Source organism: Phoxinus phoxinus, assembly GCF_949152265.1.
Source record: "Phoxinus phoxinus genome assembly, chromosome: 7".
Lineage (NCBI taxonomy): Eukaryota > Metazoa > Chordata > Actinopteri > Cypriniformes > Leuciscidae > Phoxinus > Phoxinus phoxinus.
Window position 1 is genome coordinate 37,287,533 of NC_136882.1, and position 20,225 is coordinate 37,307,757.

Here is a 20,225-nt window from a genome sequence, read left to right on the forward strand (position 1 = left end):
AGATAGATAGATAGATAGATAGATAGATAGATAGATAGATAGATAGATAGATAGATAGATAGATAGATAGATAGATAGATAGATAGATAGATAGATAGATATAACAATAGATAGATATAACAATAGATAGATAGATAGAACAATAGATAGATAGATTAGATAGATAGATAGATAGATAGATAGAACGATAGATAGATAGATAGATAGATAGATAGATAGATAGATAGATAGATAGATAGAACAATAGAACAATAGATAGATAGATAGATAGATAGATAGATAGATAGATAGATAGATAGATAGATAGATAGATAGATAGATAGATAGATAGATAGATAGATAGATAGATAGATAGATAGATACAGACCTTAAACTCATTCGGGACCTGTAGTTTGGTGGACGGCACCCCTAGAGCGTAATCCACCAGAACCATTGTAGCAATAGTGATGAACACAGCGAAGTCACTGATGATGGACCGGACCTGCAGGAAACATCAGAAACATTATTCCCTCGTTCATCAGCAGAAGACACTAGAGGGCGCCAGCCTGCAAACCACTGCTCGTGGTGAGAGACCTGCAGTACCTTAGTGGGGAAGTAGCGGCTGGTCTTGAACTCTTTGAGGAACGCTGACATGGCCACAGTAGAGAAGAAGAGAACCACAGACCAGAAGAGAACATCGGGAACGTACGGACCGTGAGGCCCGCAAGCTGACCCGACAAACTCTCCTTTCTTCTCAATGCAATCCTGACATCAGAAAGATAAACAATGCGTCAGGTTTTTAATACTTACAGGAATAGTTCACTCACAACAACACGAGGATGAGTAAATGGCAACAAATGATTCATTTTTGGATGAGCTGTTCCTTTAAATGCTCCAAAACACAAACACACACACAGACATCTGCTCAACATGCTGCTATTGCAACTCTTGCCCATTAAAAGACGAGCAGCAGCAATGATCTTTTCAGCTTTTATGATGATTTAACAGATGCAATCCAGTTTAATACAGCTCAAATTTCCTTAACAGTCTCTCTATGTCACTCAAATTACCCTTTTTTTATTCCTATATAAAAGGAATAGAGCTGAAGATGCACATTTTCACAATTATTCTAAAACCCACTTCGCTACAGAGTTTCTGCAGGTTTTATAAAGGTAATTTAAGACCAACCCACAATATTCTTAAATCAAGATACTTAAAATGCATAATGACATAAAATATGAAGAAGTGAAAAATTAAATGAGTTTATGATTAAAACAAGAACAAAGATCAGCTCAGAAGAATCAACTTTATTTAAATAGAAGTTTTTAACTCATTGACAGATATATACACTCTTGTTTTAGGCATAAACTTTTTAACTTCATTTTGCAATTGCATCTCAGTAAATGCTGAGGATGCAATTGATTTAAGGATGTTTAAATATTATTATTACTGGAAAGCAGGAAAAAAAAAAAAAAAAGGAAGATATACATTTTTTGCAGTGCATGCAACATTTAATGGCAAAACTTTATGAATTTAAGACTTTCTGCTCTAATTTAAGACATTTTAAAGCCGTTATTTGTGTAAGGGTGAATTCAGACTTCCTAAGACCCGCAGAAACCCGGTGCTAAAGCATGAATTATCAATCAGATGACAGAAGGCATGTAGTATGTAGATTGTGTGCATCAGGTTTTTCAGCAAATTGATCCTGTTGATCATTTAGACACTTTAGAAATTTGTGTAGCAGTTTATCCTGTTCCCCATGAACATATGATGTACTTATTACAGTAATTACAATAACTGGGTAATAACTAGGTACTAAACCTGAACTTTCACCTAAACCTGACCTTAACCCATGTAGTTACCTTAAATTACCCAGAACTTTCTATCTAAGTAAACTGTAAGTACACTTACTGTAAAATAAAGTGCAACCGATCCATCAAATATGATGAAGTATGGATTATATTGTTAATATCAGTTGTATCCTCAGCTCTGACCTGAACTTCCAGAGCCTCCCAGAAGATCTCCGGAGCCGAGATGTTGTTCTGCTCCCAGTACAGAAGGGTGGCGTTGCTGGGGTTTGCAGGCTCAATACAGGAACACCTGAAGAACAGAAGCATCCTTTAACTTGCTTTGCTATAAAGAGTTTAAATTGCATTAGTTTCTATAATCATGGTGTCCATTTCATTCTGTTCCTCATTGAGTTGTGTTCACCTGTAAGTGGTGAGTTTCTGCAGATTGTTGTTCATGTTAATGGGATACGTCTCCCCGAGATGAATGAGCTTCTCCAAGGCCTCATAGATGAAGATGATGCAGATGAGCGAGGCGAAGGCCTCCTCAGTGAAGCGTGTGATGTAACAGACGAGTGAACTGGCATCAGTGGCCACCAGTAGCAGACAAAGGAACGCCGTCCACAGCCCGATACACGTCCTGAGGGACAGGTACGACAGCCCGTACTCCCTGCAAACACACACACACACACACACACCGTGAGCCCGTACTCCCTGCAAACACACACACACCGTGAGCCCGTATTCCCTGCAAACACACACACACTTGAGCCCGTATTCCCTGCAAACACACACACTGTGATCCCGTATTCCCTGCAAACACACACACTTGAGCCCATATTCTCTGCAAACACACACACACTTGAGCCCGTATTCCCTGCAAACACACACACTTGAGCCCATATTCTCTGCAAACACACACACACTTGAGCCCGTATTCCCTGCAAACACACACACTGTGATCCCGTATTCCCTGCAAACACACACACACACCGTGAGTGAGCCCGTATTCCCTGCAAACACACACACTTGAGCCCGCATTCCCTGCAAACACACACACACACCGTGAGTGAGCCCATATTCCCTGCAAACACACACACTTAAGCCCGCATTCCCTGCATACACACACACACACACACCATGAGTGAGGCCGCATTCCCTGCAAACACACACACACACCGTGAGTGACCCCGTATTCCCTGCAAACACACACACTTGAGCCCGCATTCCCTGCAAACACACACACACACCGTGAGTGTGCCCATATTCCCTGCAAACACACACACTTAAGCCCGCATTCCCTGCAAACACACACACACACCGTGAGTGAGCCCATATTCCCTGCAAACACACACACTTAAGCCCGCATTCCCTGCATACACACACACACACACCGTGAGTGAGCCCGTATTCCCGGCAAACACACACACTTGAGCCCATTTTCCCTGCAAACACACACACTTGAGCCCATATTCCCTGCAAACACACACACTTGAGCCCATATTCCCTGCAAACACACACACAGTCTGAAGCTCAGCCTTGTGCACTGGGAGTTATTGGGGATGTAGACCTTGCTAAGAGGTTACTTAGGTATTCTGAGTGGTTGCTAAGCAGTTTCTAGGGTGTTCTGGTTGTTTTTTATCTATCTATCTATCTATCTATCTATCTATCTTCATTCTGTCTATCGTTCGTTCTATCATTCTATCTACTGTAGATGGATGGATGGAACTAGAGATAAATGAAGATAAAACTAGATAGATAGATAGATAGATAGATAGATAGATAGATAGATAGATAGATAGATAGATAGATAGATAGATAGATAGATAGATAGATAGATAGATAGATAGATAGATAGATAGATAGATAGATAGATAGATAGATAGACAGATCAGAGCAATGGCATTAGACATACTTGCAGAATTTGAACAATATCTTCTCAAACACCAGAACGGGTCCAGTGCTGCCCAGTATAGTGAGCGGCTGTCCGGCGAACAGCGAGTACGCGATTCCAGTCATCGAGGCTCCAAACAGAGACTCAATGGCACTCTGAGAAGAGGGGAGAACATGTTAAAACACTTTTATATGACTTTTCATATTAATGAAATTATTGCTGACTATGCAACTTAGACGCAGACCCAGACACACATGTAAAAAAAAAAGTAATCTGTCACTGTGAGACAAGTCTGTGCTTTACATCAAGGACCGCAATGGAAATACGTTTTTAACTTTATTGCGATATCCTTGACAAATTAGTGTATTTCACTATTTTCTTTTCCTACACTGTAAAAAAAAAAATATTGTTGGATTAACTTAAAAGTCAAGTCACATTTATTTATATAGTGCTTTTTACAGTACAGATTGTATCAAAGCGGCTTCACAGTGATAACATGAAAATATTACAACAAAGTTGTTTCTAGAAGAACATTGCGTCGTCGTCCACCTTTAGTAAGGCACATCAATTATATTGTTGAATACTAAATATCCCCAACTAAGCAAGCCAAAAGTCAAGGCAATGGTGGCAAGGAACTAAAAAAGTAAGTTGCCTTAAAATTTTGAGTTCATTGAGATAAAAAATTTGAGTTAATACAACAAAGGAGATTGGTTTAATAAATAGAATCTCTAAATATTATGCTATCTGAATTACATTAATTATCTAAGTTGATTTGACAAAATATAAAAAGTTGTGAGTTTTTACAGTGTAATAAATCTAATCAAATCAAATCCATTGATGTGATCTTACTATGCGTCCCTCGGTAGCCTCTCCCAGCAGTCCTCCGAAGGTGATGACCGGAGACATGCATGCGCAGTACAGGAACAGGAACGAGGCCAAACACTGCAGGCTGAGCGCATCGGTGAAATCTGACACGAAGTGTGGAGCCTTTCTCTTCACATCCAGAATTAATCCACCGAAAAGCCTGACAAAACACACCAGACACACAAGATCACTGCCTTCTGAGCCGCGGACAGAGCTGGAAACCTGGCTTCAGCTCAACTCAGCGCTGGGTTATATTCCGTAGTGGAGAAGTATATGCAAAATATACAGTAAAAATGTATTTTCATGACAATTAAACGGTTTCCGTCTGTTATTACTATTATGCAAAAAATATAGATTTTAAAATGACTTCAATTGTCATTTTTACAGTAATGTATTATATTACTGGGAGGGGAAAAGTGCTTAGTTGTCGTGAAAATAATGTCACAATTATTGCTACAGATTGCATAACAATCTTAATGCATCTAAAAAAATAGGCTTAATTTTCAAATTATTTATTTTTTATTTTGGAGTGCAGAGAATTTGTTGCAAATCACTTTTCTAACATAAAAAATAAATAAAAGTGTATCTATGGTATGGCTTTTCTCCATTTGTCAACACATATGTGGAATATTCCTCGGGAATAATGGGAGTAAATGTGCTTAATTCTCTTGGGAAAAAAAACAGGCTTAATTTTCAAACTATTATTTCTTTTCTTTTCTTTTCTTTTCCTGTGTAAATAATGTCTTGCGAGCCAGACCTCTTCTACTAACATTTTCCTAAGCAGAAAAGTAATTTTATCTATAGGATGGCTGGAGGATGGATTTTTTTTCTCCATGCTCCGACACATATGTGGAATATTCCTCTCAAAAAGTCACAGGTTTTCTGACCAGCGCTGTTTCACAGCAAGTCTGGCGCGTCTTGCATATGAAAAAACAGTTGCACTGCAATAGAGACACACACACACACAAAAAAAAAAAAAAATATATATATATATCTTTTTTTTTTTTTTTGTAAATGCTAAATATAACTTCATAGTTTGTAAGAAATACAACAGTGAATTTTCACAGTTCTCCGCCATTAACTGGTGTGGCCGAAATAATTAAAAAATGTATAAAACTGAAATCAATTTAGTACATGCATATAAAAATAAAATGGTAAAACATTTTTAATTCAATTTTGTATTTAAAAAAAGTCTTAATATTTGCCAGTCCAGTTGAAGAAAGAGATTATAACATCACAGCAGATATTATGTCCAGTGCATGTGTCACTGTTAATGTAATCCAGTCGAAAGCATTCAGTATTATACATAGTAAATGTCGTTACACAATTTAGAAAATATAGAAGATCATCCAGGTATTCCATGCATTCAGAAAATCCACATACTGTGCACAGTATACATAGTATATAAGGCAGACATACTATAAAACCAGAAAGAAATATTAATTAGGGCTGATCAGATATGACCATTTGGGAGAAAAGAGCCATCTGAGAACAGAAGGGGATTATTGTTGTGAGAAGAGAGAAAGTCACTCAAAGTTGTGAAAACTGTCACTCAACAGGAAGAGTGTGACCAAATGTCAAACATGGCATCTGTCCAGTTCACTGGAGAGTTGAAAACCTGGTCTTCAGTGGCACGGCTCTCGGTTACATCGTAATAGACAATGAAACCAGCATCCTCAATGATCTGCATTATTATGTGCTCTTTAATGAACATGACCTGTTCCATTATTTTGGTTTCTGAGAGGATCATTTATCTTTTTCTTAATTGATTTAATTGAATTAAGTTGTGCTATGTTTAAGTATTAACTTCGAAATAGGAGTATAGACCGACAAAATGTGAATAACAGCTCAGATCATTTGGAAGAATTTGATGAGGAATTAGTGAGTTCAGATTGATATCTCAGACTTTGCTATCCAGGCACATTTGTTAAAGAGATAGTTCACCTAAAGATATATTCTGTCATCATTTACTCACACTCATGTCCAAACCCGTAAGACTTTCATCTTCGCAACACTTCAAAATTCAAAATTGAGGTTGAATCACTGGAGTTACATGGATTACTTTAATGATGTCTTTACTACAGTTTTGGGGCTTGAAAGAGGCAGTTGCGTAGCTGTCAATGGAGGGACAGAAAGCGCTCAAATTTCATTAAGAAGATTAACAAAAGTATGGGTTCGGAACGACATGAGGGTGAGTAAATTATGACAGAATTATCATTTTTGGGTGAACTAACCATTTAAAGTGTCATGAACCCCCAACCCTCAACCCTCTAAATTTAATTTAGCTATGAGAATCAAATCAAATCAAACTCTATTTATAAACCACTTTAGAACAACCGAAGTGGACCAAAGTGCTGTACAGAAAAAAATAAACAAAAAACATAAAAACATACTTTATGCAAAGCATAATACATATAAAACAAATCAAGAGACATAAAACATAAATATAAACATACCATAAAAAATAAATAAATTAACAAAATGTCAACGTCAGGTGTTAAAGGCCAAAGAGAAAATGTGGGATTTAAGAAGCGGTTTATAAACAGACAGTGAAGAGGCTTGTTTAATGGGAAGATGCAGATCATTCTGCAGCGTTTTGTACCATCTGGAGATGGGCTACAGACCCACTAACCCCCACATACAGTGCATTACAATAATCTAGCCGAGTGGTAACAAAGGCGTGGATTACTGTCTCAAAATGTTGCCTCGGAAGATATGGCTTTATTTTGGCCAGCTGCCTCAATTGAAAAAATCTCGATTTAACGATTGCCCTGATCTGACTGTCGAGCTTAAGGTCAGAATCGATTTTAACCCCTAGATTAGTGATGGATGGCTTGGAGTACCGGGCCAAGGCACCCAAATCAACAGGAGGGGTCGCATTGGTGCCACCAAAAACCATCACTTCTGTCTTTTGTGCCTTGAAACTTAAAAAGTTAAGAGCCATCCAGGCTTTTATATTTTCAAGACACTCGAGTAGCGGGCTAACAGTGTGATATTCTTTTTAAGAGGCACATAAATCTGGCTATCGTCCGCGTAACAGTGGAATGACATGCCATGCTTCCTGATTATTGAACCAAGCAGGAGCAAATAAAGAGAAAAGGGCCTAAAACTCAGAGTCAACACAACTGACACAGAAAGCCCGACCTTTCAAGTAGGACTTGAACCATTCTAGTGCTATGCTCTTGATGCCCACCCACCGCTCTAAACGAGTGATCAGGATTTCATGGTCCACAGTGTCAAACGCAGCAGTTAAATCAAGAGGCACAAGAATAACACAGAGTCAGTAGCTAAAAATATATCATTAAGAACTTTTAAAGAGCAGATTCTGTGCTGTGTAGAGTTTTAAAACCGGACTGGAAAACTTATAGATCAATATTGTGGTCGTCCAATATTGTGGTCTTGCCATTAATTGACTGTAAGACTATCTTTTCAAGAATTTTTGAAAAGAATTTTTACTAAAGGTAGTTTGGAGATAGGCCTAAAATTAGAGAGGTCTGCAGGATCCAGAGCAGGTTTTTTAATCAGAGGTTGCACTACTGCGTGTTTAAAATGAGCAGGGACCACACCTAAGGAGAGACTGCTATTGACAACTGCAAGAACAGATGGCCTTACAGTGGGGAAAACCTCTTTAGAAGAAGACAATATCCAGCTTAATTCAGTTCAAGATGTTCTCATCCGATAGTGTCAGTGCAGTGCAAATATTACATTAACATCTCTTCTGAAAGATAAGACATGAAGAAAGATCTAAAAAAAAAAAAAAAGCAGGACACTTCTGAAAACATCTCCATTCTTTCCGGAGATATTAAAGAGATCTATATTTCGATGGCTTTCACACACACTGACGTGATTATGATGTGTCTACACACATACACACACTCCAGACTGACCTCCCGGTGCGCTGCAGCTCAGGGCCTCCGTGTCCACCGTGTTCCTCTGTCTCTGGCAGCTCTCCATTAGGCACTGCAGGGATCTTTCTCTTCTCCTGTTATATCAAACACAGAGACGATAGAGAGATACAGCAGAACTCTTAGCATAAAACTGTGAGAGGAGTTCTGACAGGACTTCGAGATATTGAAAGAGTTTGCAGATATATTCCTCAAATATTGGTGGCAATGGTTCCACAATCTACTTAGGCTTAAGATGCTTTTGAGAAATGCAGCCCAGGTTAGTGTTTGTTCTAAATCTGTAATCATAAGTGTTGAATTACTGCAATCCAATTTGTAGCAGTAAATGAAGAGGTGTCATATCGATCGCAAATTCAGTATGGAGTACCGCAAGGCTCAGTACTAGGACCGTTGCTGTTCACCCTGTACATGCTACCCTTGGGAGATATTATTAGGAAGCATGGCTTTGGTTTTAGGTTTAGTTATGCTGATGATACTCAGCTCTAAATTTCTTCACGCCCTGACGAAACATACTAATTCACCAAATTATAGGATATATAGTTGATAGACTTGCAATTAATTAAGCCTGAACGGCTTAAAGGTGCAGTAAGCGATTTCTGAGAAATGCTGTTGAAAATCAACACCCAAACAAACAATTTTGTGAATAATGTAAACACCCCCGCATATTAATAGCTGTAAAATATATACAATATCCGTTTTTACAATATTCCTCATTTAAATAATTTCCGCCCAAGGCATAAACAAAATAAAGGGGCGGGGCCTGGTTGAGTTGAGTTAGAAGGTTATGGTAAGTGTGTGACATTTCCCAAACACGTTCGAAGGACTTTACCAATCACAACACACTGATCCAGACGACCAATCAGATCAATTTGTATCTGTTACCGTTACACCTGGTATTATCATGCGTCTTCCGTGACCACTTGCGTTCGGGTTTTGTGGAGACTCGCGCCTCTTTTTTCGTCACACTCAACAACATCACTTTCGCCGCACGAATACTATTGAATGAACGAACCCGTGTTAGCTGGCTTATGTGAATTAATATAATAGTATAATATAATTGAGATGAATATGCTCATTTGTGCCTCAGATTAATGTCAGTGTGCTGTTCTGTGCTTACATCACTTAAATGCTCTGAAGAAAAAGGGTCTCTTTTCGCTCTTTTGTATTACAGTGCAGTGCTACAGTTAATCCTCTCTTCAATATTTCTAGATCGAGATTCTACAGTAAACACTCCGTTTTAATCTTTAAAACCAGATGGAGACTCACAGTGAGAACATAGCCAGCTGTGTGCTTTATAAATAATGTGCATTACATCACATGACTTACTGTACATACACATAAGGCAGATAACACACTTGATTTTATTTAACATAACAGTCTTTCATTCAATATTAACTTAAATAATATCTATGTATAACTACATTACCAGCCAAAGATTTGAAAACACCTAATTATTAAAGGTAATGAAAACTCTAAAATAACACAATGGAAGTCTGGGAATGATGGAGTGACACAAACTCTTATATATGAGAGTATATTTGTATATTTGTATATACTCTTGTATATTTAAAGAGAACCTTTTATGCTTTTTTATGTGTAATGTTGCTGTTTGAGCATAAAAAGCTCTGAAAGTCCCTCCAGCGTGAGTTATTCTCTATATCAGTGTCACTGTTTCTGAACTCCCTGAAACGTTTTCTTAGTTTTCTTCTGGGAACGAACACGTCACAGTATTCCTCATTTAAATAATGAATATGTTAGATCGTTGGAGAAATCAACTAACTAGTTACAACTGTTTCCCGAAACCATGTTGTCACGAAGTGGTCGTTCAACCACCTTGGTTTATGACATCATGCACATGGTGGAGTAATAACTTCTTTTAATGAAACTGTTCGAATCGAATTAACACTAAATGTTTTGATATAAATTACAGTCATGGCATCTGAGGACTATTTCTCATTTATCTCAGTTATTTTGCTTTATTTCCAGATTCATTCATAGGCTCGTTCTTACGCACTAGAGCACATTCGCACATGCGCAGTCTTCAAAAAACGGCGCTTTAAATCTCTTGACAAACTAAAACACGTAAATAACATTTGTATGTATTCTAAATAAAAGATACAGATTGCACTGAATGTCAGCTTTCTTATTTTGGTCAAGATAAGGATTTATTAAGTCCACATGTCATGTAAACTAGAAACTCTGCTTCTAACCACAGGTCGAGAGCTGTCGTTCCAAACACACAAGTAACGCACCCCAGAGCGTTACTGACAGACTGGGAAGAGACGAGCTGCAATAATGTCAAATATGGAAAAAATTATGTTTTTTGATCATTTATGCATGAAAACCTGTTCTAGTAGAGCCCAAAAACAAAATCAAGACTTTGAAAAGGGGCATAATATGGGCTCTTTTTCTTTGTCTTGGTTCCAGCTTTGCTCACTCTGGACATTCATGAGGTGCATCATGGGGTGCTTTTAAACTAGTAAATAAGGAATAGGGACGTACCTTCACTATGTACTGCTTCCTTTCAATGCAATTAAGCATTCAGAAATGCATATTTATGCGCAATATGTACGTCTACAAAACTCCTTTGAAGCATTTAAGCATTAGTCTTTAGATTAAAAGCCTTTTAAGATTGTGAGCAACATACATTTAGTCAAGTGTGTTCAGACTTTTGGCTAGTACAAAACTTCAATCCTACATCAGCTGAGTGTTGTCGTACTGTAAGTTTCTCAGGATTATAGTTGCTGTCTGTAGTCTTGCTTCACTGACCTGGGATGGGACGTTTTTTGGCGGCTCTATCCTGATGGAAGGGTCCCATTCTCCTGGTGGCAGAACTGTAACCTGGTCAAGAAATTCGTCAATTCCAGCAATCAGATCATTGCGGTCTTTAGCTTTATAGGCCACATCATGGAAAACCTGCAAAAGAAAAAAAAAAAACAGAACATTCTTAGTCAAAAAATATGAATAAGATGTGATGAAAGAAGAAACAGTTTTCTGAATTAAATAGTTTGTACAAAAATCTAAAAGTTTTTCATCATTTATTGGAACACAAAAAAAAAATTCTTTAGCTTTTAACTCATTGTGAGCTTTTGTCATGAATGTGTGGTTGTCCTTGTCTTTTTATCTTGTGTTTTGTTCAGCACTTTAGACAGCCATGTTTGCTGTTTTTAAATGGGCTATATAAATAAATACAAAAACAAAATACACAAAATATATTGTATATTAGAGTTCGAAAGAACAACAGAAGTTTTATCAAGCTCAAAAAAGGACAATAAAGTAAAGTTTTTATGATACATTTTTTATTAACTTTAGAGCTTGGCAGAGTTAAAAACCTTCCACATTCTTTGCATTTTGAATGTTCTTCCTAGTTTCTCCATTTGTTTCATGAAAGAAAGAAAAAAAAATTAGTATCTGAAACAAAATGAGGATAAATAAACCATAAACCATCTCTTTAAGACTACATGCAGGAAGCCTGGAAAAAAGTACATTTTCGCATTATCATGCTCTTTAATAATGTCTTAAGATGTTGCCTTAGCAACATTAACCAGCAGCTTGGCACGAAGGGTGGTTTTCTGTCTAATTAGCAGTCATTTGCATGTTATTAGGGCCGTTCTGTAAGTCTCCTCTGCACCTCAAAGACTAAGTGAGAGAGAATCTGCTGAGCTGTGAAAGACCTCAGGAGTTTCCTATCCTCTCATCTCTGCGAGACACTTCAGTCTGCATGAAACCCTTTTATTAAAGCAATAATAACCCACTCAAGGTAGTGCATTTGTAGGGGTGTTCTGGATACAATGCAAAGCACTGCAACAGTAATATGATAAAAGACACCATGATTTACATTTATTAATATTAATGGGTACATTTGAATGTTTCCATCATGCATCTTAAAATCAGGGTCGACCCAGGCTCTGTTAGTGGTCTAGGTGAGATTTAAATAGCGACCATGATAAAAAAAAATATTCTTCATATCTTTCATATGAACTGCAATTTACTATAACATGAATAGTGAAAACGTTAACACATATATGAAGTATATAAATGGTGACAATAAAACAACAAACAAATCTAGAAAAAAAAGAATCACACAAGAATTAAACAAACTACAAATGAACACAAAAAAGTGCAATAAAATAGCCAATTTTGAGCATACACTGGAAAATGACATTCTTACACTGGTAACACTTTACAATAAGGTTCATTAGTTAACATTAATTAACTACATTAGTTAACGTTAACTAATAATGAACTGCACTTATACAGCATTTATTCATCTTTGTTAATGTTAATTTCGACATTTACTAATACTTTATTAAAATCTTGTTAACATGAGTTAATGCACTGTGAACTAACATGAACAAACAATGAACAGCTTTATTCATAATAACTAACATTAACAAAGATTACATTAAATAATGTTTAATAAATGAACCTTATTGTAAAGTGTTACCCTTACACTTTACACGAATGCTTTAGACTACAGTCCTATGGTTTCTTTTAAAAGAAGACACATAGGAGTTTTTTGGTAAAGTAAAAGCAAGCAGCAACATAACTGAAATAAAACAACATTACAGAAGCTTAATTTTATTTTTATTTTTTACATTGTACTTTACTTGCAGTTTAAAGTCCGCGTGAACCGGAAGTTGCAAGCGACTTTTCTCAAGTGTTGTGACGCATTTCCGAGTGAAACGGAATATTGAACAGAGGGCAGGGTTTTACTTCAGCGCTCCTCCTCTCGTGTTTGGCAAACATTTTTTTTCTGTGTATTAACTTGCACGGATTAATTGTTCACCACAAGACTAGTAATATCCACTAACAAAGTAAATAGGGTCAATTTTGATTTCATGCCGACTTTAAATCAAGCAAAAACAGCCCAAAGTGTTGCCAATAAAAAAGCTATTTCACAAAAGAACACAAGCATCAGTGTCTGCCATGAGGAGTCGCTAACTTGTGATTTCACTAATTTTTTTCCAAAGCACAGTTTAAGTGGTGAATGCTTATGGCAAAACTAATACCTATGATAACTGAGCTGTCATGTATAATTAACGCCTTATGTATTGATGTATTAATCACGTCATAATGCAGGCAGTGTTTAAATTAGGCCAATATAACATGTTGTTAACTATAAGTTTGTTGTTGTTGATGTCAGCTTTGTTATCGTATTTCTCCATTTATAATCACAAAAAATCTATTTTCTAATCTCTTATTTACATCGTGTCTACCCTTCGTTTGTTATAATGAGAGGATTCGCGAGAGTGCAGAACTGAACTGAACAAAAACAGTGGATTCTGACTAACCTAAACGCCTCTGATTGGCCACTGCGTTCAAGAGATCAACAGATATGTCTGTGATTGGCTTCATTGCTCATCGCTGCAAAAACACGTTGTAAATAGAAACCCTTCTCCAGAACGCAAACACAAATAAGTAATATCAAACACTTAAAAAAAATTTTTTTTTATCACATTATGTAGTTTGTTTTCTTTAATTACCATTCAGTAAACAAGTAAATTTCAAGTAATTTTACATTTTGTGGGTTTATCCCTTTTCATCCTGTTCGTCTTTTGTAAAACCAACAAAAGCCAGTTCCTGAATGAGATCTTCTTCCAGGAAGTGTTATTGTTTTTGATAGATATGATTAACTCTAAAAACTCAAAAATGTATGTTTGATTAAATTACAGAAATCGGAATGATAGAATTTTTAAAAACTGCAAAAAAAAAAAAAACATTTTTTACAGAGGCTTCAAATGCAGCTCATCCAATCAGAATTTTTCCTTTTGAAATATTCTAAAATGCATCTGGATCAAATATACAAAGTGAACACAAGCAGTACCTTGTTAAAAGCAGTATCTAACTGTAAAACAATACCATGCTGTCTTACCTCATCTGTCATCAAGGTCGCAATTGATCTGCCAATCTCGTGATATTGTGGCCCTTTACCCAGAGGCCCCAGCAGGATGAACAGGAATCTGACAGATCAAGCACAAAACAGCATTGTAACTGGTGTTCTTATGTTGAGTTTTACAAAGCAAAGCTCGGGCCCTATTTTAACAATCTAAGTGCATGGTCTAAAGCGCACGGCGCAAGTGTACTTATGGCGAGTCCTAATCCACTTTTGCTAGTTTAATGGCGGGAAAAATGGTCGGCACGCCCAGCGCACGGTCTAAAAGGGTTGTCCCTATTCTCTCAATGAATAATGAGTGTGTTATGAGCTTTACGTGCAAAAACACAATCAGAGTCTCATCTCCCATTCCTTTAAAAGCGAACTCACTCGCGCCATGGCGGATTCGGGCTCCAGAGCGCAAGCGAATCCTCTCGTGCGCGAGGTTAAAGTAGACCATCTATGGGATAAGCCGGATTCCACCATATCTTTATGTAGACAATAATAATCTTTTACATTAGATATAAATATTTGGCGCATCCCTGTGTGTTTAATAAGCGAATTGTACGCGCGTTGTGGACCCGCCTATAGGCACACATTACTAACACGCTCTTTAAAGGTGCTATGTGGAGTTTTTCTACTAAAATGAATCCATTTTTTATTGCCTGTGTGTGAAGGGGTTGTAATCTCACAATAAAATTATCCATTTGGCGGGTTTTGCTATTACCTCTGAAAGCAAGTATTCCTATTTCTATGTGAAGCTCCGGGTCGGATTTGCCGCGAAATCCAGTGACGTGACTGAGACCTGCATGCGCGCTCCCGAGCGTCGGGCCTCTCTCCTCGTCTACTGACTTTACACTCAACAGCGACGACACTGCAACTTTATGACGTGGAGTCTGCTAATACTAAGAAACGACCAGCTCCCAGCACAACACAGTCAAGTCAAGTCATCTTCATTTATAAATATAGATACAATATAGATTGTTTCAAAGCTGCTTTACAGAGATAAACGTATTATTTAAGGTTAACAGATTGTTTTGGCTTTATAGCGGTTCTTGAATAATGTTACTTTCCAGCTAAAGTTAGTTTTGATTGATTCACTTACATTTACATTTACATTTAGTCATTTAGCAGACGCCTTTATCCAAAGCGACTTACAACTGAGGACTACAACAAGCGAGTCATCGTGAAGAAGCAAAAATAACGCAAGAAGTGCTCAAAATACAAAGTTCTGGAATTGCTCAGAGTAGCATAAGCCAAAACAAAGGAGGGTAAAGGAGAGGTTTTTTTTTTTTTTTTTTTTTTTTTTTTTTTTTTATGTCAAGTGCTCACGGAAGAGATTAGTTTTCAGTTGTCTTTTGAATGTGGTCAGGGATTCTGCATTCCGGACGAGGGTAGGGAGATCATTCCACCAGCAAGGAACCGTGAATGAGAATGTTCTGGAGAGTGATTTTGTGGCTCTCTGTGATGGTACCACGAGTCGTCGCTCATTGACCGATCGCAGGCTTCTGGTAGGGATGTAGACTCGTAGGAGCGAGTGAAAGTAGGAGGGAGCTGAGCCTGTGGTCGATCTGTAAGCAAGCGTCAATGCCTTGAACTTGATGCGAGCAGCGAGTGGTAGCCAGTGCAGAGAGATGAACAGAGGAGTGACGTGGGCCCTTTTGGGCTCGTTGAAGACAAGACGGGCAGCAGCATTCTGGATCATTTGTAGAGGTTTAATTGCACATGATGGAAGACCAGCCAGAAGAGCATTGCAGTAATCAAGCCTAGAGATAACCAAGGCCTGGGCGAGAAGTTGTGTTGCATGCTCAGTTAGGAAGGGCCTGATCTTCCTGATGTTGTGCAGTGCAAACCTGCATGATCGAGCTGTCTTTGTGATGTGGTCTGTGAAGGTCAGATGCTCATCAAATGTTACTCCAAGGTTTCTGACCGACCTTGATGGGGTGATTAAAGTTGAATCTAGCTGGATAGTGAAGTCGTGCTGTAGGGACGGGTTGGCAGGGAGGACGAGAAGCTCAGTCTTTGCCAGGTTGAGCTGCAGGTGATGTTCCTTCATCCACGCCGAGATGTCCGCCAGACAGCTTGAGATACGTGTAGCTACTGTGGGATCATCAGGTGGAAATGAGAGGTAGAGCTGGGTGTCATCAGCATAGCAATGGTAAGAGAAGCCATGTGCCTGTATGATGGGTCCCAGTGATGTGGTGTAAATGGAGAAGAGGAGCGGTCCAAGAATTGAACCCTGAGGAACCCCTGTAGTCAGTTGATGTTCTTTGGATACCTTGCCACTCCATGCGACCCTGAAGGACCTACCTGTGAGATAGGACTCAAACCAGTGGAGAGGAGTTCCAGTGATGCCCAGTGATGAGAGGGTGGACAGGAGGATCTGATGATTCACAGTGTCGAAGGCAGCAGACAGATCCAGGAGAATGAGAACTGATGATTTGGAGGCAGCTTTTGCGATCCGTAGGGCTTCTGTGACTGACAGCAATGCAGTCTCGGTTGAATGCCCTTTCTTGAAGCCAGATTGGTTTACGTCTAGTTGGTTGGTCAGAGAGAGGAAGGATGTTACTTGGTTGAAGGCAACTCGTTCAAGTGTTTTCGCAATGAACGGTAGGAGAGAGACAGGTCTGTAATTCTCTAAGAGTGATGTGTTTAATGTGGGTTTCTTAAGCAGTGGAGTTACCCGAGCCTGCTTGAATGCTGTAGGAAAAGTGCCAGTGTGGAGGGATGAGTTGATGATGTGTGTGAGTGCTGGTAGAAGTGTGGGAGAAATGGCTTGTAGAAGGTGTGAGGGGATGGGATCTAGAGGGCAGGTGGTGGGGTGACTGGAGAGGAGAAGTTTAGATACTTCTTCCTCGGTCAGTGGAGAGAATGAGGAGAGAAGGTGTTTCGGATTGGGAGGGGTTGGACTGGGTTCCTGTGTGTGTGGAGTTGAGAATTGACTGCTGATGGTTGTTGTTTTGTTGGTGAAGAAGTTGGCAAAATCATCAGCAGTTAAAGAGGAGGTGGGTGGTGGTGGAGGTGGACAGAGGAGAGAGTTGAATGTCTTGAAAAGAGTTTGTGTGTTAGCGGTGCTGTTGATCTTGTTGTGAAAATAAGAAGATTTTGCAGCATGAACATCAGCAGAAAAGGAAGAGAGCAGAGATTGATACATACTAAGGTCAGTTTTGTCTTTTGATTTGCGCCATTTCCTCTCTGTTGCCCTGAGTTTAGTCCGGTGTTCACGAAGAACCTCAGATAACCAGGGGTTAGAGGGAGTAGTACGTGCTGGCCTGGAGGAGATAGGGCAGATATTGTCTAAAGAAGAAGTTAGAGTGGAGCATAAAGTATCTGTTGCGTTATTAACATCCAGAGATGAGAATTGTGAGTGTGAGGGAAGAGAAGATGACACAGCAGTGGAGAGATGGGAGGGAGAGAGTGAGCGCAGGTTTCGTCTGAACGTAGCTGGTAGGGGGGTTGGTGGAGCATGGGTAGTGAGTTGTAGATTGAATGTAATGAGGAAATGATCAGAAACATGGAGAGGTTTCACCAAAATGTTGTCTGTGATGCAGTTGCGTGTGTAGACCAGGTCCAGTGGTCTTCCGTCGCAACGATCATTAGTTATTAAATTAGAGGCCGCTAAGACGATACGTTCTCTCTACACACACTTTAAACACGAACCTGTGAGAAATGCTGGTGGCGCTCACGTGCGCATCAAGTATTAATTCTATAGTTATGTGCGTTTGAATATATGTGCGCATGTTTGTAATTCTCTACAAACCAAGCCTTAACAAACTACTTGTCTTGCCTATAAATTTGATACAGAATTTTATTTTATCACTACGGGGTAGATACGCGAATTTTCAACAATGCTTTATCTGTAGAATGATAAAGGGATCCTCCATAGGGAGAGACTAGTTGGCACTTCAGAACACAGACTCCACATAATAATAATAAACAAACAAAAAAGCATGCGCACATGCACTCGCTTGTAAACGTATTGGTTGCAATCTGAAACATCACCACTAGATGCCGCTGAAAGCTCCATGTAGCCCCTTTAAATAACAAAAAAAATATTGCGGCATTGACTTTATACCAGGTTTCAGTTGGTCAATGGCTCAGTCAATTTCAGTTCCTCAAAATAGCAACGCGCCAACAATGCACCTGAACACACACCTCGTTTTCAGACCAGCAGCCCACGGGTGAACAAATGTGCACAAATCTATTTGCTATTTAAACAACGTGGTGCAGGACGTGAAAATGATAACTGCGTCGGGCTGAAACTAGCAAAAAAACACTTGCGTCGCGCGTGTCGCTGCATTGCACCGGGTGTATGATAGGGCCCATGGTGTTCACCTGGTGGTGATGGGCACTTCTGCCAGGCCGTTGAGCAGTACGGCAGGAGAGAGGCGGACAAACGCCACGACGGGCCTGTCCAGAAACTCCAGCTCTCCAACCAAGATATTCGAGGCCTCTGCACCTGCAGGGATCTTCTTCATGAAGTGCAGGTCTATCTATACACACATTATTATGCAGGAGTCACTAGGTGAGAAATACACATGCATATTGAAAACAAAGTCTTGCATGGATGATTTGAACAGGTTTGTCATTCAGGCCTTAGGCTGTTTACATAATTGGACACTTCAAAGAGATTTTAAAAGTGTAATATAGACAGAGCGTATTTAGGCCACGCCCACACCGGGGGGGGGGGGGGGCAATCCAACCGTCTCCATTGACTTTGCATTGCGAGAGGCTGCCTCCTTGTCATTTCTTGCTTCTAACAAAAGACAGAAAAATGCCTAAAAGCTGCTGTGTGACAAGATGTACAGCAAACAAGCTAAGAAACCCAGTTTTTATAAGCTGTCGACCCCAAAAAACGAGTGTTTAAGGACATAAAAGTGGATCAGGCAGTTGAGACAGAGCGTAACGTGTCTCATTACTCTGAGAACTAACGTACGCCGCTGGAGGAGAACGTAATCGGCAACACAGGATCGCTTATCTTACAGAAATATAATATATAAAACTGACATTTGGATATTTGACTCATCACTGACCAAATGTTTAACTTACTGCACACGTAACTGTGTTTTAAGTGCATACTGAGCGTCAGGATCCCACAATTGATCCACTTTTAAGTCCTTAAACACTCGTTTTCTGTGGTCGACAGCTTATAAAAACTTATTTCTGTGTTTCTTAGCTTGTTTGCTGTACACCTCGTCACACAGCAGCTTTTAGGCATTTTTCTGTCTTTAGTTAGAAGCAAGACATGACAAGGAGGCAGCCTCTCGCAATGCAAAGTCAATGGAGACTGGATTGTTCCCCCCGGTGTGGGCGTGGTCTTCAGATTATGACACGTTACGCTCTGTCTCTATAGTGAGAAAACTATGGGGCGAAAAAAATGTTTGTTCAGTTACTATAGATATAAATAGAAAGTTATATTAATTTACTAAAGTTAAAATAGGACATATAAAGAAATCGAATTCAAAATATTAACAAAACTATATCAATTATATTAAAATATCACTGGTTGTAATAAAAATCTTTTTTTCTACTAGTATACTGGTTTTGTCAAGCCACCATAATTCTGCAACCCATTCATATCCAGGATTCTGAGATTTGATCATCAAATCTTGACATGGAATATTAAAAAGCATGGAAAAAACAAATCCTGTGCGTGTGTGCACGTATATAAAGCTTTTTGCAGAATTTAGGTTACTACGGAAATGTGTTCCTAGACTGGTTTATAGTCAAAGTCCAAGATGATGTACACAGCCAAAGAGATTATGTATAGTAACATAATGCAAAAGGTCATGTGTTGTGTAAGATTTCATAATGTTATTCTTTATTTTATTACAGTATTTCATCATGACTCTTTGTGATCCCAGACAGCACTCTCGTCTGTTCATGGGATCACATACATAATACCCACTTAATGCAAGAAA

General features: G+C 38.9%; 1 protein-coding gene across 2 annotated transcripts in view; it reads right to left on the reverse strand.

The window, feature by feature from the left end:
- Window positions 1-20,225, reverse strand: part of slc4a10b (solute carrier family 4 member 10b) — an 81,203-nt gene that overhangs the window by 16,476 nt on the left and 44,502 nt on the right. For both annotated transcript variants that reach the window (XM_079619610.1, XM_079619611.1), the window contains 10 exons: window positions 18,640-18,797; window positions 14,305-14,392; window positions 11,199-11,345; window positions 8,412-8,506; window positions 4,510-4,684; window positions 3,682-3,815; window positions 2,191-2,436; window positions 1,974-2,079; window positions 583-744; window positions 368-481 (listed from right to left, as the gene is read on the reverse strand). In XM_079619610.1, the coding sequence (XP_079475736.1) occupies window positions 368-481; window positions 583-744; window positions 1,974-2,079; window positions 2,191-2,436; window positions 3,682-3,815; window positions 4,510-4,684; window positions 8,412-8,506; window positions 11,199-11,345; window positions 14,305-14,392; window positions 18,640-18,797 (1,425 nt within the window). The remainder of the gene's footprint in view (window positions 1-367; window positions 482-582; window positions 745-1,973; window positions 2,080-2,190; window positions 2,437-3,681; window positions 3,816-4,509; window positions 4,685-8,411; window positions 8,507-11,198; window positions 11,346-14,304; window positions 14,393-18,639; window positions 18,798-20,225) is intronic.